The sequence below is a fragment of the Nyctibius grandis genome, chromosome 14 (assembly GCF_013368605.1).
Source record: "Nyctibius grandis isolate bNycGra1 chromosome 14, bNycGra1.pri, whole genome shotgun sequence".
Taxonomy (NCBI): Eukaryota; Metazoa; Chordata; class Aves; order Nyctibiiformes; family Nyctibiidae; genus Nyctibius; species Nyctibius grandis.
Genome location: NC_090671.1, coordinates 5949048 through 5974411, shown reverse-complemented (window position 1 = coordinate 5974411; position 25364 = coordinate 5949048). Strand labels below are relative to the sequence as shown.

Sequence of the window (25364 nt, the reverse complement as noted above, 5' to 3'; positions counted from 1 at the left end):
GGTATCCTTCAAGAGAAGATGGGTCAATTGAAGTATGATTTACCAAGTTAGTTGCAAAAATATTTGGATGAAACTGTAGGTCCTACACTATCCAGAAGGCCAGGTTGGCTGCTGCTAATCATTCTGTCCAAGCCTAAATTGTATTCTGGAATTGTGTTCTTCTAGGTAGATTGTTAAGAATAGTACATTTCACTTGGCAGAATGGCTTTAATTTTCCATTCCTTCTTCCTTTCTTTGCAAATAGAATTTTACTGAATTTACACTTCTATTTTGTTGTTGTCTCCTCTCCTCCCCCATCTTCCAACAGTATATAAAATCCTGCACTGTGTAAGGTGTGATGAATTCTTACTATTGCTCAGGGAAAAACCCAAATAAAGACAATGGAGGGATCAGTGTGTGGCCCTGTTTGTTAATGAGCTGAAGATTACTTATTCATTAAATGTCAGGAACAGTCATAATTTTTTCAGGAACTACTCAATGATTTTGTCTATGTGTTAATGAAGAAAAGGATTGCCACTTGTTGTATTTAATTTTTGTGATTTTGTATATTTCATTTGCTATTTTGTAATTTTCGTTGTCACTTTTGTCTTCTCCTAATGTACCAGCTGCAGGAAAGTCAGAAGAGCTGCTGGAGAGCTCAGAATCTTACCATCCTGCTGAGCCTACTGGCCAAAAAATCCTGGTGGATCCTCAGTCTGCTTCTGGCAATCCCATCAAAGCCGCAATCCCCCCACCCTCACAGTGGGACTGCAAAAAGAAAGCTGAACCTTGTGGAGATGCATCTGAATTTCCTCATGGTCTCCCAGCAGACCTTGAGGAACAGCGGAAGTTCCTGACAGAGCAGTGTATTGCCTCCTTCTGTTTGTGTCTCAGCCGCTTTCCTCAGCACTACAAGAGCCTCTACAGATTGGCGTATCTGTACACATACAGCAAAACACACAAGGTGAGCACACCATTGATACAATAGCTGACTAGCTGTGTTTATTGCCCGAGTAAACAAACTGTATTGTCATTTGTACTAATTCAGAAGTCTCAGTGTTATAATACAGCACTTAAGTTTGTTTAGTGCAGTTTGGATTGGAACTATGCCTTGGGAAGTCTCCAGCTCCTAGATTGTCTGATTCATGTGTCTTGAGGCCAGTTGAGTTGAAAATTTCTTTTTTTATTACTGAACTAAGTAATTTTTTGTCATTCAGCAGAGATTTACCTTTTAGATATGTCACATAAATTAAGATGGTCTCGTAAAAATGACAGCAATTATTTATTTTACTAAGTAAGTGGACTGAAAAGTGACTTGGAAGCAGAAATTCATCAGTATTGGTGTACACACACCATGTGACACAGATAGGCTTTCTGGGTATCTTGGGTCTTTGTCTGTAGAATGAAAGTTTTCATACTGTCAAAGCATAGACGTCATCTTGAGTAAGACAAAGTTATTTGCTGTTTAGAAATCACTGAGTGAAAGTCAGTCAGAGATCCTACTGCTCCCGAGCCAGTGATTTTTGGATTAAACGGGAATGACAATGTCTTGGTGACTGTAATAGTATCGGTTCCTATTTGAGGTGAGGGCAAAATAACTTGCTTCCTGCAGCATGATGCGTGCACATTCTTCATAATAAAATTAATTTCAAAAGCCTTCTGCTAAGAGTCGTCATTGGTTTGGTCTTAAAATCATGCTATTCTTTATTTTACTTCTGCATACTTCTTTTATTATAATCCTTTGTCTTTCTGAAGTATCAGTTAGTAAAATGTGTATGAATAATAGGTTGAGATTATCAGAGTTATTTCACTAATTGTCATAATCAAGGTTTGAACTGACAGATTTTGTATTTGGAAGTCTTGTGTTATGTCATATGCTGCACTGCATGGCTTCCTGAATGCTCTTCCCCACCAGTACTGAAGCTTGTGTGAATAATAGGCCAGGGAGGGTAATGGAAACAAATCAGAGCCCTTCCCTCATAGTAGAAAACATCCCAGCAGTACTGCTGCAAATTGAGCATGTCTTAGCAATCTACTGAAAGGTGATGAATCATTTGAATATTCCATTTGGCTGTTCAGTGATTACCCAGAAAAATATTACCCTTTTTTAAAAGATAGCTTGTTTTGAAAACATTCTTATGCTGTTTGTATGTGACAGTTGTTAATTTTTCCGTGGAGCTAATCATTAATAGGAGCCTTAGATTCCTTCAATCTGTCATTACTGTTGCTGACAAATGATTTTGTATCAACATTCAATTAAAAAGGCTGCCTATTTTCAATTTATTGGTTCAAATAGCATGTCCTTGCCTGAGGAACTACTTGCAAAATATTTTCTTTCCTTTTTTTTTTTTTTCTGATGAAGCCTTCTCTTTTGCTTTTTGTATCTCTCCCTATATAAATACCAACTTAGTGATTTGTAATGTTTTTCTGCATGAAATACACATTGTTGTCTAAATCTATGTCCTCTTGGAACTCAGAAAAATTGAATCCTACCTGTTTGAGCCTAGTAGTTACCAGGTTGGCTTCAACTACCATTGTTGGGTTTTACTGTCCTTTTTTGTTACTTCTCTGTGTAACAAACAACTACTTAACACTGAAAAAAAAAATCTTCCTAGTGATATATGCATACTGCATACTTTCATGAGGTTGTAATTTTCTTTCTTTGATGACTCATTCAGGCTCTTTTGTAGAGCAATGTCAAATGTCTGTGTTTAATGGGACACTAATATGTCTTTAGTGGGAATTACACTCCTGAACAAACTTAAAACACAAAATGCATCTATACATTTTCAGCAGTAACTGGAGTAAGTATGCTTAGATATACTGATGATAAGCCTGATTAAAAAAATGAGATAAATTACATCAGGTTGGGTTGCTGTGGGGACAGAGTGGATTACTGGTAAATTTTAGAAAGCTGAAATTAATTTTTAAATGCATATAACCATCTTGGAAAATTCAGCATTTATGTACCAGTGCCAGGAATTTGTATGAAGAATTTAGACTGATGGCCAAAATTCATGGTTGGCTGGGAAAGGAGAGGGTTGGCAGGTCTCCATAGTGCATAGAAAAACAAGTTTTCCATATGCAATCTGTTTTCTCCCATTTTACAGTATTACTGGTTTTGCTGTTGTGAGATTAGTAAAAATAGTTGTTGAGTGCTTTTTTTAACATCCTTTTCAAAATCTTTCAACATTTTGTTTGGCTATGTGTTCTGTTTTTTTTTTTTCCCCCTGCAAAATCCTGCTTACTGTTTGGAGGCCATTTCTCTTTGTTTTATTCTGTTATCAGAGCAAATTTGTACATAGCTGGTTTTTGTTGGAATAAATGTGCAGGAAAGTAAGGATGAATTTTCAGAAGTTGCTTCATTGCTGGTTCGGTCAGTAGTTTTAGATTCTCATTCACCTTGTCTTTGTCTTGAAGTAAAAGTCTTCATCCTTTGTGATTTTTACCTCCAAGATGAGTGTTGGCACAGTTTGGAAGGAGAAGATAGGACTTGGCAAGATGCTGTTCATCCATACAACTAAAAAGTTTTGTGAAAAGTGTTTGCCTTATGGATCAGTATGTAGAACTGGTCTGATACTCTGCAACCAGCAGATTGTCAGGAAGTAAAAAAATTTACTTACGTGCTTTTTTATCTTGAAATAAAAAACCACTCTGTAAATCATGGAAGAATCTGCTCACAGATACTATTTGTATGACTTAGGTTTTTAAGTTTGTATCTTCTATTATGTCCATTATTAACAGAGCCCTTCCTGGGGACATTAATGTCACGTATAACAATGTCAGTAGCATGACAATTTAGTCATGCGTGTAAAAATGACAAGATTATATATATGTAGGTCTAATATATACTTAGAGACAGGCATAATCTGTAAGCATAATAGACGTAAGCATTTCAAGTAGCAACAGTTTGGCAATAACTGTTCATCCAAAAGGCTACCCTTCAAGTTCAATAGTACTTTTATTTTGCTTTTATTTGATGTAGTAGCACTAGGGGTTTTTTGAGAAAAGCCTTCTAACTGACTATAAAAGAAAAGAGAGGGAAGGATTAAGTAAGGTGTTTTGTGTGCCTCTCAGCAAGGCTTCATGGAGTTTCCAGGTTAGGTAAATGTGGCTTCTGATACCATTGAGTATTGGGTATCCATCTCAGGTGACTCAGATTTCTACTTGGTTGACCATAAGAAATTTTCCTTTTCCACTTGAACAATGCCAGTAAATTTTTTTGCAAGTTACTGTACCCTGTCAGTCATCTTGTCTTTGAATCTTGGGGTGTTGAAGATGTGGGAGGCAACAGCTGAACTGGAAAGAGTACTTCATAATTGCCCTGAGTCAGACGGCTAAATCCAGCATTTCAGACTGGCAAGCAGTGTGCCAAGAAGAATAAATACTTTTTGCTATGTCCTGGATCCCTTCACCCACTCCTAATAACTTCATCAGCTAAAAACTAAGCAGAGCAGACTGTGAAATCTAATGAGTTGAGACCTGCTCAGGCGTGTTTACTGGGAATAACTGATCATGCTGATTTAAGGAGAAGGGTAGTGGAAAATCTGTAACTACATCTTTTATTCCTATTAGTTTTGATCATGTGAAGTTACCGTGTAATTGCCCCATTTGTCTGAATGATCTTTTCTCCTCCTAGATAGGTTACTGTCATCATCTTGTTCAATAAAAGCCTGTGAATTATATGTACTAAATACATGCCTATGGATGGTCAGTATAACGTGCACAGCAGATCACCAGAGCATGATGCTACACTTAATGGTCTTTTAACATTTTCATCATAAAACTTAGATTTAGGGATACATCCATAGCTAAAATTTGTTTAGACTGGGATTTTATATTTAAGCTTTGTGGTGGTAGCTTTCTTAAGGGTTTTGTTTTCCTTTAATTTTTATGTGATAGTTTTAACTGTTAAGATTCAGATTGCCACACATAGGCAATTTTTTACTTCCTTTTCACACTTGGAATTTACTTAAGTTTCTGATGACTGTGATTGGCATAAAATAAAGCATTTATGTGCCTGGATCTTGGATGTTATGATGGGCTTATTTTTGCCTATCATTCTGTTTTTATTCAAAACAGGATGACTTTCACAGAAGACCAGATTTTTGTAGGTTGTTTTCTGTGTTATATTTTCTTCTGTATGTATTTCAAAGCATTTTGCAGGCTTAGGTTAATGGGATTACAGAAATACATATTACAAAAGAAGTAACGTAGGAAAAAGCTAGTATACAGTTAAGTTTACATACTTTGTTTCCTTCAATATTAATTAAATTTGACACTCAGTGATAATAATTAAATTTACTGGTTCCCCTGACTGGCCAGAAAGTACCTTGTGATGTTTATGAGTGAACATGTTATTTGTTCCATACCAAAAGCAAGCTATCCAAATCCCCTTGACTGGCGTACACTGTAATCATGAAGGTCCTATATAAGTACCTATATCAGCGCTCTGAATGAAGGATTTTTGACATACGTAAATATCTGGTTAGTATTTCCAGTGTTCAGCTCTCTTCTACATGAATCTGTAATCAGCATTTTGCTAGAGAGGATGCTCCAATTCTGGTAAGGCATTGACGATTTCTGCATGATTACTGTCATTAGGACAAAAGCACTTAATGACTGAGCAGAACTTTTACTGTTTCACCAGAGCCTTGTAAAGAAAACAATCTGGAAGATAGGATAAAAACTTTGTTAATAACGCACTCTCCCCCCCCCCCAAAAAAATTACAGCTGGAATATATGTCTTGGATGGACATGATTTAATCAAATTTATGACTCACTGAAGCATATTTCCAGCCCACAGAACAGAGATCTGAATTCAACGTTCTCATTTCTCTGTGAACCAAACATCTTCCTCTTCCTTTTATCTTCTCTGTAGCGAAGTTGTCTCTAAAAAAAAAAGAAGTCTAATGCGACTCGAATGCTACTTTCTAATACTGAAATAAAAAATGAAGTAAAGCAAACCTTCTGTCAGTGAAACCTTACAATTAATAATTGTCCCATCTGTTAGTAATGTTTTGCCTGGAGCCAACAGCTGTCCCTAGTTCTCAACTACACAAGAGATGTTCATGCATTGAACTCTTAGAGGGATAGTGCTTTTGTTATTTTTTTACTGTTGTCTATCATTTAGTCTCCTACTGATACTTTCTTGTTAACTCACTGAGCGCTATTCACCAAATTTGGTGACAGGCATGGAATTTTCCGGAGAGGTTAAGTGAAATTACATGGCTGGGTAGAGGTAAACGGCCTGAATTCAGCCCCCCACTAAAAGAAGGCTGTGGTTTAAGCCTAAAGGTTGCCCGTTCCCTCAGGTGTGGGCGGTGGTGGAGGCCTCTGGGAGCTGAGGGGCGGCTCCCAGAGCACGTGTGGCGGGAAAATGGAGGGACTGAGGGGCAGTGAGGGGCCTGCTCTGTGGAGGGAGGCTGCAGGGTACCCAGGACAGCGAGTTCCACTGTTTGCTGAGGAACTTTATGTTTGTATATATAAATTATTTTATGTTGAGCATAAAAATTCAGCTTTTAACAAAAAAAATGAAGGTGTTTTAAATGTACCTATAGTTCAGGTTTCTGTAGGTGATAGGAGATGGAGGGTGGATCTCAATGAAATGGAGACAGGTTAAAAACAAAACAAAACAAAACAAAGCAAAACTTGATGATATGAGGCTGGGTTCAGCAGCTGTAAGGGACTGACTAGTCAGCTGGGCTGGTCAGTCTGGATGCCTGCCCTGACAAGCAAGCTGGCTTCTCTGTCCTGAGGGATGTCTTCTCCAAATCACATGCCTCTGCAAATACTGTCGGAACAGCAGCTATGTGGAAAATGAGAAATGACAATGCAGGTTAATAAACAAAAGCAAGTGAGTGCCTTGTACCTGTGGTGGCATTTCCATCCCCTGTCTGCAACTCACTTGCCCCGTTTTGTCCACAGAACCTGCAGTGGGCCCGTGACGTGCTGCTGGGCAGCGGGGTCCCCTGGCAGCAGCTGAAGCACATGCCTGCACAGGGCCTCTTCTGCGAGAGGAACAAGACGAATTTCTTCAATGTAAGTTTATACAGCTCATAAACACACCCGTGCTTTCTCAGCCATCATTTTAACACCTGTTTCTCATTTGAGAGGTTTGCAAAGGGACAGTAATGTGAAATTCAGCAAAGGTGCATTAAACAAGCCACATAAGCAGCTAAAAGAAAGGCAGAATTGTATTATAGAGATATTTACTGGGATTTTCCTCTCTTGAAGTGAACCACATTAGAGGGATTATTTCTGATGAGCTTGAAAACATGGGGAGAGAAGCACCAACATTTTTCAGTTATGCATCATTTACCATATACTTGATGGCTGAGCCCTCTATAAAAATTATAATTCTGTTCATCTTAATTATCCTCGTTTCTCAACTAGACTTGTACTTCTCATGACAAAAAAACAGTGCTAGTTGCTCTAAGAAATGTCCAGAGTTGGAGGGAGCTTTCTTGTTTTCAGGTTTCGCAGCGTGTCTCAGCAGAAAGAGTATTTCCAAGTCCCACGGTGTAGTAGCAGCACTGTCATATAGACTGTCCCTGTGTCTGTGATGTCTTCTAAGCCACAGGGGTGTCTGTGCCTCTCAGTGAGATGGGACACAGAATACTTCTGAGACTTATATGAGCATTTATCTATCAAATTCCCTGCTGTGACTGCGACTTAACACATTGGTGTTGTCTTCAGTATCTCTGGCTTTTCTGTGGTATGTTCTAGGTTTTTGTGCCTCTTGCCCTTTTGTGATAGGATTCTGTAGCTGTTTTGTGGCTTGCTGTGTGGCAAGAATCTGGAGATGTTCTGTTTATCTTTCTGGACTATGTATCTGTTATATGGTTGCCTGTGATTGCAGTGACAGTTTTATGTCTCTGCTTTCCCATCCAGTGCTTCTGTTTTAATATTTTAATTGTTGTGAAATTTATTTCCATTTTATATCTGTTCACATCTATCTTAATCTTTGCTGTATGTTGTGTTAACTAGCACCTCTGTGCAAGCTTCTGTTAAGTATAAAGCAAGTGCTCTTTGATTATAATCCCTCAGCTGGGTTGAACAACTAAGGAATATCGACAGTGGTTCAAAATCCTATCATGGATCAGTTTGCAAAAAGAGCTTCTATGTCATTCCATCTCTCTGGATAGAAGTTTTGATTAACAAATACTGTCGGTCTAATAGCGTATAGACCAATCAGTGGTGACCTGATTGATGACTACATGGCTTTGTTCTGGTTATTTCCCTGCAATATGTGCCTGCTTTTCCTACAAGAATCCTGCAGTGTGATTAACTCTTCAAGCTGGTGAATACTTTGGCTCAGATCCACCTAACACAAGTATTCTGGGAAAAGTTAATGAAATTATTCAACATGCTTCAAGTCAAGTGTGAACTTTGCATGATGAAGGCTGACTTGTTCATCATTGCAGGGTTAAGTATCCAGAGTACAGTGTATGAGGAAGATGAGCAGTAGGGAACTGAGCAGTGTGTGTAAAGGAGTGTTTCTACTTGAAAATGTGAATCACCACATTGAGAGAGATCAGTGGTTGACCTAAATAATGTCTAGTTTTTGAATGCTAATGCTAGGTAATTTAATTTAAAGATAGATTCCATTGTATCCCTAGGTGGATGTTTCCAACATTATTTCAAAAAACAGTCATTCCTTATTCTGCATATTGATCTTTTTATACTCTGAAGGATGAGAAGTACTAGTATAGATACTAGACAGCTGTATAATAATTCAGAAAATTAATTCCCATAATTTAACATTATTAATTTTCTTTAATAAGAAATTAAATACACTTTGAAATAAAAGATAACCTTCAACAAAAGGTATATGCTAGCTCAGTGCAAGATATCGACAATACTGTTAGAAAAGAGATGTGTGAAAATGATGTTCTCAGCTTGAACTTGCGTCTGCCAACAGATGGAGACAACGTTAGTCTAGAGTCCTCCACGTAGACCGCTGCCTCCAGGCTTGAGAAATTTCAGTTTTGGGGACTCAACTTCAGTGTGTCTCAGCTATGGTGACAGTATAATTAGCACACGGAGTGCCTCAGACAGCAAAACAACTTGTTGAGGCTTTTGTGAATCTGTGCTAACACCTTGACTTACTCCTGCACACATGTAGGTTAGTCTTGCTATTGACAGGTACAGTGTACATTATGAGTTTAGCATGATGAAATATTTTGGTGGTCTCATTTTTTTTACCCAGCTGTATTTTCAAAATCCTCTTCAAGTAACACTCTGTGTGGAACATGTGGCAGTAATCCAGTACAGATGACACAGACAGCAGAGTGAGAATATCCAGATCCGAGAGAGAAATGGCTACAAGTGCCCATGAAAAAAAAGCTGTTAGTGTCATCTGACATTCCAAAGTTGGACAAACCTAAATCTGTGAGCAACTTGGAAAAAAATCTCTCAACACTGCGTTGACCTTATCTGGGTTAAACCTCAACTAGTTTGTTCTCATGCAAAGCTCCCAGCCAGGCAGTGGGTAAGCAAATGCACTGCACCATCTGGGTCAGGGCTCAGAATACAGACTTGTGTGTCATCCATTGCGTGCAGATGGTGTTACAGCCCACTGTCCCAGCTAGTGTCTTCAGGGTCGGGTGATAAAACAGAAATTATAGAACTCTGCAAAAGTAAGTAGTTGCTTCTAATCTTAGAAATTAAATGGTCAACCTTAAGATTTTCTAAGCTTATTAATGTTCTCCAAGGGTATTTTCAACAGAAACACTTTGCTTAGTGTTTATTTGCTTCCATGTAGGCATTCGGTTTTATTTTTGAGAACTCTCTGGCCTTCATGATGCGAAAAAGTTAAATGAATGTCTAAGTGGCTTTCTGTAGATACTTTGCTATTGAAATACCTTTTTCTTCTGGACCAAGTAGCACTAGTGTTTTTAGTCTCCTGTACAGAAGATTCAGGGTTGTTGAAATTATAGCTGACTCAATTTTACAAGTACAAACAAGAGTGTGCAAGAGAGAAAGCTAGCAGCTCAAAGACAAGTAGGGACTGTGCCAGCCTGCTCCTCCCAGACATTTTATAAATCATGCATACTCCTAGTAGAATTATTTATGAAATGTTTATGACAGCAGTGTATGAAAATAAATAAACCTGGGTAAAGCTGTCTCCTGTTAAATTTTACTGCAGAACTGCTGGTCTGAATCTGTGTGTCATGGTCTGTTGTCTAAGTTGTTAGCTGTCACTCAGCTACGACGGAAATCTCTTTGAATTAATTTTTTACTGACTTCAGAATGAGCAAAAAAGGCATGTTCACTTAGCCCTGATTTCTCCTCATTTGACATATTAGAATAATGTCAGGATGCACAGAACTTCCCTTTTTCAGTTCTGAGAAAAAATACGCTTGCTGCATTATTGTACCTATTTGTTTCCCAAGCAGAAAAGAATGGCCTTGATTTTCTAGGACCAGAGGTTTTTGCACATCCATGGCCCTGCTAGTGATGGCAATCATTGTATGAATGATTATTGCAGTTAGATTGTTTTAGCTGTGTTCCTGTAAATGAATACCAGGTCTTTTCTGTTAGGCCAGTTAGACATTTCTCTACAACCTGCGTGTGCAGGTGCACTCTAACTTTTCTCCTCTTCTTTATCTGCGTGTGTATGTAAATATATAGAGAGATTTATGGTTTTTTTGAAAAGAGGGCTCCAGGATGGTTTCTATAGTAACTAAATTAGAAATTAATTCACCAGGAGAAAAAAAAAAATCCCCAAACATTGCTTTATATAGTAGGGCACTTTTTTTAATGTATTCAGATTTCATGCCACTATTAATAAAACAAAGTTAAACTTTGTGCACAGATGATGGGTATTCATCAGTCTGTGGGTGGGTGGTGATTGTGGAAGAAGCGTTTTGATGGTTGAGCTCAGTATATCAGTAACTTCTCCATATGGTTTAATATACGGTATTTGTATTTTCCTGGCACATCATCTGTGGTAATAATAATCTGTTGTAATAAAGATCTTAATGTCCATCTTTGGTAACTGTTCCCCACATACGAAAGCTGTGCATGCACACAATATACTGTAACGCAGACATCCATGTGCATGAAGTCTTGCTGCAAACTGTTAAGGATAATTGTTCTATTTTTAATTCCAAAAGAAACACAGTATGTTTATTCTCTGCTGTATCCCTGAAGCTGTTCATTCTGTGTTCTGAGCAAGCAGGGTCAAATTAAGGTAGCAGCATCCACTGGGAGCCAGAAGCTGAGAGATAGCAGTGATTTCACTTTAAGTTGCTGTTGTTCATACCAGGTGTGACTGGCCACTGACAGACCTCCGCTGTGCAGAACTGCAAGTTCTGAACGCTGAGCAGTTGAAGAATAAAGTCCAAGTTTGGTGCTGCAAGCTTCTAGGGGTAGTTCTTATTATAGCATGGTGATAACCAGTGGGCACTCTCTGTTACGCTCCTTGTGTAGCAGGTTCTTTCACTCGTCATGTTTCAGGTTGAGAGCTAGTTCTCTTTGTCTTACTAGAGGAAAGTTGATTCTGGAAGGGAGAGCAAGGTGCGAGGGCTGACTCTGTTTTGGGATTCTGTACAACCAGAGCGATGCAGGTGAACTTGAGATGTAGGAAGGAAGGCTGTTATGAAGTCCCTAATACAAAATCATGGAGAAGTTCATTGGGACTATTGACAGGAAAAAAAAGCAGCATGCCTCAGCTTTCCCAGAAGCTGGACAGCTATGTCAAGGAAGTTTCATTATATGCCTCAGTTGTTTTTATACCTTCCCTTAGACATACATTACTGGTCACTGTCAGAAATATGGGACTGAGTGAGCATATGGGATTTTCTTTTGATCTGATGCAGCCTTCTTTTGTTTTTCTCCCAGCTCCTGAAGTGTAACTTCAGCATTAATGATTCCCATGACTTGAATTAAAATGAAACATTCGTTACAGAATGTAATGTCTCTGTTGGAGATAACTGGCTATATATCATCTAAGGGAAGAGGGATAATCCATTAGGGTGGTCTGAATCTATTCTAGACATTGTTCTGCCCAGTCTGAGGTTGCTACTAATGTTGACCTGAAGAATCCCCAAATACCACGCAGGGCCAAGGGCAGCTCTTCAAGGCTGGTTGTGGCAACTTGACTGAAGCCTCAGGTTCACTGTTTCTTACCATGTACTGGAAAAGCCTGAAACTGGAGGCAACAGCAGACTAAAATCACATTTCTAGAACTTTACTGCTCTCCTTTCCTTCCTGTCCTTGGCTGGTGATAGATCTGGGTTACTCTCCTCCTGCTTATAGTTGGTGTGTGTCTTTTCAGCTGGCAAGTGTTCTTCCAGCTCCTAGGCATCTGCTACGTGGAACATTAGTCTTCTGAGAAAAATAGTGCCATTTGAATCAGATTGGGGGAAGAGAGAAAGAACTTGAAGAAACTTACTTTGCATCCATGTGAACTGAGATTGTGTCTTAATTAATGGTATCGATTGATCATGACTGGTTACAACTTTTTGGAAAAATGTTGGTCTTATTACGTGAAAATGAGGATGAGAGGATGCCAACTCAAGTTAAGAAAAAAAAAAAAAAAAATCACAAGTGACATCCCAGAAATCACAAGGGTTTAGTTATTCAGTTTTGCCCTTCTTCCTTTTGAGTGTTTTGGATGCCATTTTTATGCAACCACAAGGGAACAGAAACCATGAAGGAATCAGGATAGCCTTAAGTTTCATTTTAAAAAACCCTTTTTGATTCCAGCAGATAGATAACGCTTGAAACAAGTTATTAGACTTAGTACCATTTAATAGGTGGTATACAAAATAAGTGTCTAGAAAAGGTGACCCTCCACCATTAATACTGACCTTCTGTGTAGTTGCATAAAACAAAACCATAACAATACTGTAATGACAACATATGTTAATAGTCTAATATTTTTATGCTTCTTTTTTTCTTTTTTATGCTTATGGGAGGCACGTAGGGGCATCTGATTAGAGGATGGTTAAATCCCCACCTGCCTTAAAAGATAGAATTGTCTTTAATCTTTTCAGGAGATGGCAATATCGTAGCCATGAGATATCCATTTTTCCACTGTGCAGGAAATAGTCTTCAAAAGAGCGAGCTTTCTGCTTTGTAAAAGTGCTGTTCAGTAAATGCAAATTCTTACTGCCAGCTTCCTACTGAGAGTATTCAGATAAGTAAAAGACATCTCCCTGCTACATATTTTCTTCTTGTGCTAGGAGGAGCAAGCTACTTTATGAAATGGTTTGACAATTTAGAAATAAGGACTGTTCAGCAGTGTGCTGGTGTGTTGTTAGGAGGCACTATGCTGCAGGGAAATCTTTGCTGCCAAGGCACTTGCGTGAGCCAAGGCTGTATGGGTCTTCTCTTAGACGACCTCTTAGACGACGTCTCTTAGACCTCTACTTAAGAAGAGATAATGGAGACCTTGCTGTTCTGCACTGGGGATAAGTTTGAGCTAACATGCTGCCTGCCTAGCTTGCTTCCTCAGTAATTTTAACAAGTATTTCATCGCTTTTCCTACATTCCTGAATAATGTCATTATGAAGCTATTGTTCTTCAGCTCTGTGAGGAAACCATTTCTGGTGTGGTGAAGAGATGCTTGTGTAGAAAGCTGCTGAGGAATAAATAGAAAACCCTCCAGGAGTCCCTTCTGAGCCAAATGATTGTATAATCCTATGCCTTAATTTGTAAATAGAGTCAGCTGTATAAATGGCAGTTATTTTATGGTTACAGTGTAAGCTAAAGTTTGGAAGATTGAAGAGTGAAACCAAATCAGTGTCTTCCCATCCTCTGTTCCTTGTTTTTCTTCCTTTTTGGTCTTTGTTATCAATTTCCCTTCACTATATCTTCTGCGGAGCAACACCATGTCACCGGCGTGTGCTCCCAGCACCCATCATTGAGTGTCCATTGAGCCACAAGATAGAGGAACTTGTACTGAAAAAATAAGTCTCACTTGCCTGCAGATTCAGGAACGCATATTTATGTTGGTTAAGTATAATTCATATATACAAGGTTATTTTTGCATCAAGTCTAGAAACTTTTTTTTAAATGAAGGCTTAAATTTTGGATAATTGGCTCATTAAAATGCATAATGAGGTGGTAGCCTGGCCCTTCTCTCAAACCATAACTGAAAGTCAATTTTAGAAAAGTGAATGTATGGAAGAGAATTAGGGTTTTCTCTGACTCCATTAAATTTACTGATATTAATGTCTATGTTTGAAACAGGCAGACATTTTCTATGTGGAAAAAGGTAGCTTTTTGAGAATATGCATATTTCAGTCAAGTAGGCATAATAATTGCTTTTGTTTTTCTTGTCTAGCATGGCAAATGGCTTCCACTGGGGGAAAGGGAAGCGGGAAATTGTGATCCTAATTGCCCCTACAATAAGAGTTAAAATTTCATTATTTCTTTTCTGACTTTACCCTTGATAGTTGTTCTTTTGCCAGTAGTAAGCCATTTTCCTTCTTTGCCCCTTTTTTTTCACTTGTAAAGTTAATGTAATTCTACTCATACATATCCTGCCCAGATTTTCTAATGTTTTAATTGGAAGAATGCTTTTAGTAGGTACAAAGGAGTTTATTCTCTCTCGCTTGCTCTCGTGTGTGCTCACTCTCTTATGCAATCTTAATACTAACTCTGAAAACAAAGGTAAGCAAGGAGTTAACTGTGCAAGTGAAACTTTCATAATGATTGGATTAAGACCAGAAACCCAGTAAGCAATGAAGTCTTAAAGTTGCCTATAAAAAGCTAGATAACTTTTTCAACCTCTGCCCAACATGTTATTTACAGTTCTTCACTCCATCCTCTTGGAAAAACAGAACTCATCAGTGAAAAATGTCCGTCGTTCACAGAGTTTTCTGTCTCAATATATACACGCTGTTCTTTCTGGCTGACTTTGCAGGCTTCCAAGACCCAGCTAGTAAAGATGCCAATAAATCTAAATCCCTGGAGATACAAGCATGGGATTTTAAACTGTCGTTTGTGCCAGTGGATATTAAACAGCTATTTTTTTCCGTTCTGTTTCCCTAGGAAAAGTTTCTTCTTTTGTTGAGTAGATGAATTTCTAGACAAAGGTAAGCTAGGGAACAAATAACCCTGAAGTCAATGAAGATATGGCTTTGTAGAAGAGAGACTGTCATGGAGGATGTCCTGTGTTACAGGACATAAAGCAGTTAGTTTTAAAGCTGGATCTTAGAAGTTTAACAGCAACCAGTTCCTCCACTTTGAACAGAACAATTTTCTTCAACGCTTCTTTCTTAGGTGAAACTGTGTGATATAACCAAGATGAAGTATGTTTTTTCTTGATGAGCTTTTTCTACCAGTTGTATGTTAAGAGGATTCTGTGACGTTAATCAAGGCAGTTTCCTCTTCTGTATATTTAATTTTGTAGATATTTCCAGGACTGCCTTTGAGGTAGATATCAGCCTATATCTGATCTTGCTCAATACAGCACTTGTCTGTTCCGTACTCCAGGTATGACAGATTTTTTCATTCCTGTGTCTTGTCTGTGTAAAAATACCAATCTCACTCTGAAGGTTAAAGGAGCCAAATGGCAGTAAATGAATACAAAACCAGCTGCCATCAGACAAACAGCTCATACTACCTTTCTGAAACCCTGTGACAATTTCATTCTGCACCTGTGATGGTTTTAATGGGCCTGGCATTATGGTGATTTATTACAACTTTCATCCATATAGAAAGAAGAAAATTAATAGTGAAATTATTTTATTAAAGGAGCATATTTCATGAGAAATATTCCTGGAATTACAGTTCTCACCAGAAGTCTCTAAGTATTTTTTGTGGATATACATTGCCTTATTGTAAAAAGGAAAACAGAAGAATGTGGGATGAGAGCAGCATGATACAAGTCTGAGTGTACATCTGTGCAAGTGGATAGCATTTATAGATAAATATTTCAAATGTAATGGCTATGGCAGGATATAATTGGCCAAATTAAAAAGGTTAAGGTAGAAAAGATGGCAGATGATGACAGGTAAGAACGTATTTTGTTGTTATGCAGTAGCTAGCGTGTGATGAACAGTTTGCTAGCTGACTGCAGTATCATTGTGTGGAGCTTAGATGAAAATATTGAAGCAGGAGTTCTCCGAGTAATAGTACTCCATCTTTGGCAAAATTCCTAAAGTTAGAGGAGTAAAAATGTTGAATATTGTATAGTGTATTATTGTTCCAGACTGTTTGGCTCCTGTGGAGGAGGTAGGATTTCCTGGCATAATATGAACACTTGGAGTTTCCGTGATAGATACTATGTGAAACAGTAAGGGTTGACTACTTACAAGGTGACTTTCTCAGTCTCCTGAAAGGAATTAAAACAAAATGTGATTGAGTGGGTGAGTGGAAGTACTGAAGTCTACAGTGGTCAGTATTTTAGCTTGCTCCTCTGAACACTCAAATGTATTACTGTGATCCAAAAAGGAAAGTTCCTATAGGAGCTTGAGTGAAAAATGGCTTATTTCCAGGAGCTTTATGACCTTTGTTCATTTCAGTTGCCTACACTTCGTCTCCACCAGTTTGCTTACTCGCCTCCTGTCATTAAACAGTTTCACAAATTTGGCTTTTATGAAGTTATTTAATTTTTCTAGAGGTTAGAGGAAGCAAAATCAGAAAAAAACCACAGACCTTTCACTTGAAGCACTTCCTAACAGTTACTCAGAATGAATTATGAATTTTGCTGGCTATTTGGTTTGCTGACACAGAATAAAAATCAGAATTGAAAACTCCTACTAGGTCATTTTCTGTTTAAATCTTTATCTCTTCAGAGCTGCTCCCTGTGTGTATATTCAAAGTGTATCAGCACTTTATACTATGATCTCCTGCTTAGTAGACTGGAACTAGAGTGAGTCATTAATATAATGGCGTTTTCTTAAGTATTCAGGTGTTCGAGATAATGTAATGGGCTTGATGTAACAGCGAAAATTATTTCTGTTTACACATACCTAGTCTGATCCTCCTGACAGACTGCACTAAGGGTTTAAAAGTAGGTGTTAGGGTTTGTTGCTTGTTTTTTTCTTATTTAATGGTATAATGATCAATTACAATATTTCAGGGCCACTGAGCTCCACTTATTCCAGTGATACTGACGCTGAAGTGACTTAACGTATTTCCAGTGGGAAGAATTTGGACAAACCTGAAGGCAGGCCAGGCTTTTATGTCTGTGTAGCTTATCCACGGAGAAGCGTGTAGCCATCCCAAACTCTGTGACTCTTTAACACTGTCTTCTATCGTGACTGATCTGCTTAATATAGAGTATATATTTTATGTTTATTAACCATGTGTGTACCATTGCTAGTGGCAGATTCAGTGTTAAAAAACTTTAATAGAATCATAAATCAGATTTTTACAAGTAGGGATTACAGGCCAGTATAGTTGTGTAATGAAGGCAGGACTTTTGATGTGAATGCGGTGCCATGATTTCAAAAGCATTTTCTTTGTAGCATAAGAGAAAATACTTACAATAGGAATCTAAGTGTTGAAATAAAATACACATTCCAATTACTTTGTAAGATGAAGTATTGACAATGGGATAAACTTAATCTTTAAAAATTATATTTGATGACAGATAAAGGTGATGTTTTCATGCCTGTAATGAAGTAGTTGTTCCAGCAGGCTCAGAAGAAACATCTGGCTTTGTTTGCCCTTAGTCTGACAGCTCTGTACTAAAGGTCAGGAAAGAAATGTTATCTTTAACAGTAGCTAACTGGCTGGAGGACTTAATCCTGCTCCTGCAACTTACTGAATTCCAAAACTAAGATTTTGGTGAGAAGATAATAACACAATGAGATACTGATGCACTTTCTTCAAGTGTATTGTTAGTTTATTCAAATGTCTTGGAGAAGTATGAAAGCTAAAAAGAATGAAATAGTACTTCTGGGTCCAGTTGCAACTATTTCAAGTCACAAAGAAAAGAGTGGAGATTAGCTTCAAGATGCATTCACTGTACTTCACTGATGAGGGACTGCACAGTGAGTGTATTCAAACTGGAGGAAGTCTAATGGCTCTTGATCAGGAAACCTGCTTGGGTTCTCAGCATTGCTAGGTTGTGGTACAGAATTTCAAGAAGAAAATTCCAAAAAACAGTCTTGACTGCTTTGGGAGATCATCAGTATCTGGATGAGAAATTTTGGAAAGCCTGGTCCCATGCTGAAATTCAGAAATATCAACTACCATGTCATAAAAACTACGATTTCAGCTTGTGCCACCTGGCATCCAGGCACTTACGAAGCAAAAAGGTTTGAGTTAGGGAAGAAAGGAGGAGAGAGACAGACAGACAGGACTTAACTGCCTTATACATTTCATGCCCAGAGAGTTCTCAGCTGAGGATTTAGATAGTCAGTTGATGTGACCCTGCTGACAAAGTGCGGGAGAAAAGGGGAGAATAATTTTAAGCAGAAGGGTGAGTTTCTTCTTTGTAAATTTGTAATTAGTATTGCTCTCTTTCTGAAATCTTTGCTAGAAATCATAGACAGTGTATTCCGGGCACAGCGTTACTGTGACAATGTAGGCAGGTAAACCATTCACATGTAGGCCCGTTTTCTGGGTTATTTTGTCACTATCTTTTCAATATGTCACTTTTCTCCTTTGAAATCTGACAAGTCTTGGCTTGCTTTTTGTGAATAATTGAGCCAGAATAAAATTTCCTGCCTCTCTATGTTCTCAAATCAATAAGGTAAAGCAAAGCAAAGTGTCTTTCTTCCTGAAAACTTCCGTCTGAGAGCTGTCTCCAGCGGCAGACTGAAGCTGACAAAATGAAAGGCCCACCAGGAGATGAGTCTGAATCTGAAGTCTTTTAAGTATGTGGGCAGCAAGGTGAAGACAGCAAGATGATATACCACAGATTTCTGTTCCAGATCTCCTTTCAGTTTCTCTTATTCCTGTTGTTACCTTTCGACATATTCTTCTCCTGTTTTTCCATTTGCATTTATTCTTTCCTCTTCCATTTGCCCTTTTAAGAACAGCAGTTTAAATGTAGTGTGTGGACAAATAATTAGGTACTATTTTACATTTCCTTGTCTCTAGACAAAGACAGCTTATGTTCTGTATGAAATTCCCAAAAGAATAGCTTTATCCATAAAATTCCTTTTTTTTTTTTAAGAGGAGTAAGTTTGTCAGATATAAAATGATATTGAATTGGTTAAAATATTCTTTTACAATCAGATTTGTGGTTTTGAAGCAAAATAGTAATTATCAGAAAGGACTGAATTACCCTTACTTGTTGAATATTGAAGAGAGATTGGTTTTGAAAAAGTCCAAGTCCCCTGAAGGTCCAGATTTTGACACTTGCTGGTATATGTTTCTCTTTGAAATTCAAGGGGAATAAAATTACCTCCTAATAAACAAGAAATATAAACCTGTATCTAAACAGGATAGCATCTTTGCATAACAAAATAGGTGAATATATGAAATGCGAAATCTATGTTTCTCCCCGCCCTCCTCTTTGTTCTCCTTAACCACTATCTTTTTGTTACCTACTGACCACTATGTGGGTTTAGCTTTAGTGCAGGGTGTTGTTGGTTTTGGTGGTAGCAGCCAGTTCTGCTGCTCAGCATTAGTGGTCTCCTTACAGTAGTTCCAGCACTGATGGAAAAGAGAAATGCACCTGGAATATACTTGTATAAAACCACAAAGTTTGCTACTCTGGATTAGATTGGGTTTTCTATGCAAATATTCCAATCTGGTAGCTATTGTTATCTGTGTGTTTGCAAGAAGATTAAAAATATCTGAGTTAAAGGAAGCAAATAGTGCTGCTCAAGGAGGAATACTTTCTAGTTCCTGTAGGACTTCCATTGCCCTGGAAACTTGGGATTACTTTTATCTCTAGAAGAAAAAAAATGCCATCTATAAGTGAAAACAATATCCTACTTCCTTAAAAACAGAAGATGAAATGTACTCTTCCTAAGTGGAAACAGAGTTCATGCTAGGATTTACAATGCATATCCTCTGAACTGCAGAAAATCATTTGAAAGTGGAACAGAATTTCAAATATATTGACCTGAACAAACTCATATGCTGTGTTTGCAAGGAGAGCTAGCACCCTTATCTTGACAGTGCAGAGAGGTCTGGAATCATTCGTGGAGGTGTTTAAGAAAAGACTAGATGTGGCACTTAGTGCCATGGTCTAGTTGACACAGTGGTGTTAGGTCAAAGGTTGGACTCGATGATCCCAGAGGTCTCTTCCAACCTAGCTGATTCTGTGATTCTGTTATTCACCCCAGAACATTTAATTGAGAAATCCCAGTGTGCAAAAGTTAAAAATGCTTGAAAGCATAAAATCATTTCCATCTGCCTCCTAGTATTGTGCACTGGAGAGCACGTGCTAGAGCTCACATCCCGTAGGTGATTCTGGCTGGGACATTCCTCAAACTTTCTTTGGTTGTTATTGATTTAAAGATATAGAAGATTTAAGAAAAAACAAACAAACCAACCCCAAAACCCAAAGCATTTGATGAAATGAGACTCTAAAAGAAGGAAACACGGAGTGAAATATAAACTTGCCACTTTTTAATGGTCTGAAATAGTGCTTTGCCCTCCTCCTTTCCCATCATAAATAACTGAAAGACAAGTATAGGACACGGTCTTTGAGAATTACCAGTTGCACCTAGGATAACTGTTCTTCTTTCTCAGAGGTGGTTTGCTGAACTGGAAGTATTCATTATGAGTATTTATTTTTAAAAGGACAAATGTTAGGTCATCTTGTTGACTCTGGGCATGTTTCAAGTTCCCTGTAATTGCTCTGTCAGTCTTTTTCCCATCCATCCTTCCTTGCCAAAATACGTAAAGTCTCATTGCTTTCTGCCTGTGTCACCCAAATTAAGCTTAAAAAGCAGTAGATATTAGCTGTTTCTACAGCCCTCATTTGCACAGTGTCTCCAAAGTAATTAATCAGTTAAGAAAATACTAGATCATCTTTTACCCCTCATCAGCCAGAAGACTTGAATAGAGCATCCCAGGTACTGCACTGTGTAAAAATGCTTTAAAAACGCTTTTGCTATTACATAGTGTTATGTCTGAACCAAGAATCTGGGCGTAATTGTGCCAGCCATCTTCTGCAGCAGCCATTTCACCAGCGAGCCTGGAGCCCGCGGCGATGGAGTAGAACTACCTAAGCCAGAGATGTAGCTTAGAGGTGTGCTTATGGGTGCATGTGAATGACTCGAGGTTATTTCTGACATGAGCACCGAACGTTTACTCCCTTTGTGTGAACACCAAGTAAACAGTTTTATCCACTTTTTCCCACAACAGTACTGGATTTAGGGCGTCTCCGTAACCTATCTCCTATATCCAGAATGTGGAAGTCCCATGATATGTTTCTGGTTCCCACAGGTACAGGGGGTGCCACTAACACTTCACTGAGCCTCTGTATTTTTTGAGCCTCTGTATTTTTTTACCTTAGGTAACTAAATTTGAATTTTCTTGCTCAATGGCATCATAAGTTACAAACACCTACACGTGCAAATCGTGCAAAGTTCATTCTGCTTGTGATGGTTCAGACAATAGAATAACGGGTGGTGTAGGAGTCCGCAATGCAAGCCTGGGAAATGTCATGGTGATTCAGAAAAAGGCTGATTGAGATAGAACAGAAGAAAGTTTTGGAACTGGACAGAATTGAAGATAATGTGTGGTGAAACCCATATCCTTTTAAACTCTAAAGAGACAAATTTTTTTCCTTAATTTCAGTTGGGAGTGGACCTTTACCAAATATTTCTGTATAAAAGCAATAATGAATCAGACATGTAGTAAATATTCCAATTAGTGATATTTTTAAATTTTGCTTGTTTGTAAAGCAGTTTGACATTTAGGAACTAATTATTATTATAATTCTTGTTTACCTTTTATTATCATTTAGAGATGTCTGTGTTCTTGCTGCTTTTTATGGTACTGTGACTGTTCATTGCAACAGCTAAAAGGCATTAATTAGAAAATTAAATCCTTACATTACCACACCTAGGGCTTAAAGGTATTTAGTTCTGCAGAATTTTTATATGACTTAATTTCCACTCTAGTGAACACCCAGTCCTTGGGCTATTAACTTTAAGCATTTTACAATGTATTTAATTCCAGGTACAACTACTTAATTTGCATAAATAAATGACAGCACATGGGGAAAAACTCCAGTGCAATAGCAGAGATAGGAGCTCTGCAGTTAGCAGTGACTAAAGGAGCAGATGAAACAGGGCAGGTCAAAAAGAAGCCTGTTTGCATGAATACAGAGAAAATAAGTATTCATTTGAGTTTTGTATGTAAAACATAAATCCACGTTATGCAGTCAAAAGATCAAGGATTAATGGATTTTTGAAGTAGTAGTGCCAATACTGCATTGTTAATCAGCATAGAATGGGTTATTGCCTTTGGTAGCATGATGTGAGAGGCGATGAAGACATGGGTTATTTTAAAGAGTGGTAATGCCCACAGTGAAATCTTAGCTTTAAAACGAAAAAGCTGGCTCTTAGAGATTAAGTGGAGAGATAGACACAGGATGTTGTTGATTAATGTAATTTTATAAAAGGTAAATAGGATAGCTAAATTATTCTTTAGCTTTTTTTCCCCAAGATGCGGTTAGGTATAAATGTATATATATAAAGTACGCAAATAAGTAGGAAGGGGCAAGGAATATGGGGCTTTCAGTGTGAGAAGCCTAAAATTGATGTGGTAAGAAAAGAGGAACATGATGAAAGGAAGAGAGGGGTAAAAAGTGGTTAAAATTATGGGAAAGAAAGATAATTTTAGCAAACTGACTTCTGCATAGCATGTGGGGACTATTGCAGTTGTGGAGCAGGCTATGAAACCTGAGGTGTTAGTAAACAGGATAGATTTTGAGCACTTCAGAATAATCCTAGGAATCAGGAGGGTAAAAAAACAAATGAAACCCCTGCAATGTTTAGAAAGGCAAGGAGGAAGTCAAAGCAATTGCCCTGCTTGCAAAAGTGAAAGGAGGAACAACTAAAGATAAAACGTTTAAACATTTGTGATTAAGGTAATCGGGAGCGGAGCCCGGATGGGTGGCTGGGAAAAGAAGATAAGTTTAGCTGTGCTAAGCTCAGACTGAGAAAGTCGTATCAGACAGTTTGTGAGGCAGGATTAGATGGACTGAGGTTGGCAGCAGACTGGCACACGTTTTGGGTCTCTTACTATGGGATTGCCTGAATGCATCAAAAGTACGGAGAGGGGAGTATGGGGGGGAAGGGCACGGGTACACCTTTGTTTTCCCCTTCACATAGTTTGAGAAAAGGAGAAGGATGTGATGAAAGAGGAGGCAAAGGACTGGTGAAAGAAATGTGCCACCAGCACCCCCTGGTATTGCAGAAGCTGGAGATGAGTTAAAAAACCGTGGGGCTGGGGGAGGGGACATCGGGCAGTATAAATACAGGGAAATGGTGTAAGAGGGTTGTCCTGCCCTAGAAAGGTGTTTCGGTGGCACGAAGGGGAGCTGTAGTGTAGCAGGTTGCGGGGGCGAACCCCCGCCCGTACTTGCTGCGTGCGGCGGAGGCCCCCCGGCCCCCGAGCGGCCATGGCTGCGGCTGCGGGCCGGGAAGCCGCCCCCAGGGAGGAGGCGGCCGGTGGCAGGAGGCCGCTGCCTCCCTCCTCCCCTCGGAGCATCCAGGCGGGCTCCGCCGGCTCAGCGCTGCGGGGAGAGGAGGGAACCGGCCACGCTTGAGAAAAATAGGTCACGAATGGGCCTTGGGTGGCTGCGAGGTGAAGGGCGATGAAGCGGCACCAGCGGGGTTAAACGGGGTCAGGGAATATTTTGGGAAGGTTTGGCGGACAGGTGGGAGCAGATAACTGTTGTTTATCAATGCTGGCAAACCGACAGCAGCAGCTGTTTACTCACTCGCCCTAAGTGGGATGGCTCCGAGCCAGGCTCGGCAATAACTGGGACCAACATCCGATGTCAAACAAGACCGTCCTCCGGCAGGAGAGCGAGCAAACGGCTCCAGCCCTGCCCCCGGCGCCCTGTTGCAAAGAAAGAGGGAAAAAAAAAACCCAAACCAATAACTCAATAGCGGCGGCGGCAGGAAATCTAAGGTATGCGGTTTGCAGAGCTCGGGCGAACTCCGGTGCGAGAGGAAGCGTGCGCCGAGGCGGGGCGGGGGCGCAGCGGCGGCGCGGCGGGGCCCGGCCCGCGCGGTCAGGCGGGGGCGCGGGGGCGGCACGGAGCGGAGCGGGGGCCCGGGCGGGGGCGGGCGCGCTCCGGCTCCGCGGGCCGCCGGGGAACTCCGGCGGAGCGAGCCCGCCGCCTCGGTAATGGTGAGTGCGGGGGGCGGCCCCGCGGCCGTGGGAAGCGGCCGCCCCGCGCGGGGCGGGCGGGGGAGGCTCGAGGGGAAGTTACCCCCCACGCACACCCGGACACCACGGCCCCGGGGAGGCCGCGGCCGGCGGACAGGAGGGAAACGCGCCGGTGCTGCGGGCTGCAGCCAGGGCTCTGGGCTGCGGGGTGATGCCCCGGGGGGAGCCGGGCGCGGGGGGTTCGGGGCCCTCCCTGGCGCTCCGGCAGGGACAGATGCGGTGGGGGTGTAAGTTTGCTTTCTCTCTGCCACCAGCAGCACAAATAGCTGCCGCCTTCCCTAAATGGCAGGGCGTTTCTCGGTGTGGCGTGCCTTCGCCCTTCCCGTTCGCCTTGCCCGCGGGTGTTAGAGCCCTTCCCCGAGCAGCTGGTCGCCACCCGCGGCCGCCGTGGGGAATCCCTTCCCCGGGGCTGGGCTGGGCGGGCTCCGGGCGCCCGCAGGGCTCACCCCCGGCAGGCAGCCGGCAGCGCAGGCAGGCAGGAGATGTGCTCTGATGACATTTGCCGTCGTGGTTGGGAAATACTTATTTTCTTAGTTCGGTTCGCCTTCGGTTGGAGGCTGTAACAGATCTCCTTTGCTGCACAGAGGAAAATCCTGAGAGCAATGGGAAACCGAAGAGTCGAGAGAAGTTTGGAAGGGGGGACGAAAGGGTGAGGGATTTTTCTTTTCTTCTGTCTGCATTGTTTGGGATTTCTTGGCCTCCTTCCTCCACCCCCTTAGTGGGATGAATTATTTAGCACCCTCATTTTCAATTCAGCCCTAAAGCTTGCAAGGGGAGGCTTTCATGTCTAGAAGAAAAAAAGCGACGGTAGGTTGGTGAAAATCATGTCTGGCACAGAGCAACCCAGCTGTGATCTCTGGTGTGCGCTCTGCTGTTCAGGCTACGACAGCCAGGCTCACTCTGGAGATTCCCCTTCTTAACGGTGACCTAACAGAAAAGCCTGTTGTTCAGTATCTATTTTGCATGAGCTACTACGCTGTAGCAGTCGCTGCTTCATTCAGCTAAAGAGAGAGAGAGAGGGGATAAGAGGATTCCAATTTAATTAGCAGTTTGTTAAAACCAGTCAGCTTTGTCTGGTCACATGTTTATAATTTTAGAACGTATGTCTT

General features: G+C 40.2%; 1 protein-coding gene across 5 annotated transcripts in view; it reads left to right on the top strand.

Annotated features, from left to right (window-relative positions):
- The window catches only part of CABIN1 (calcineurin binding protein 1), a 111613-nt gene that overhangs the window by 43286 nt on the left and 42963 nt on the right, over nt 1-25364 (top strand). For all 5 annotated transcript variants that reach the window (XM_068412561.1, XM_068412559.1, XM_068412560.1 and 2 more), the window contains exons 28-29: nt 606-943; nt 6907-7020. In XM_068412561.1, coding sequence (XP_068268662.1) covers nt 606-943; nt 6907-7020 — 452 coding nt within the window. The remainder of the gene's footprint in view (nt 1-605; nt 944-6906; nt 7021-25364) is intronic.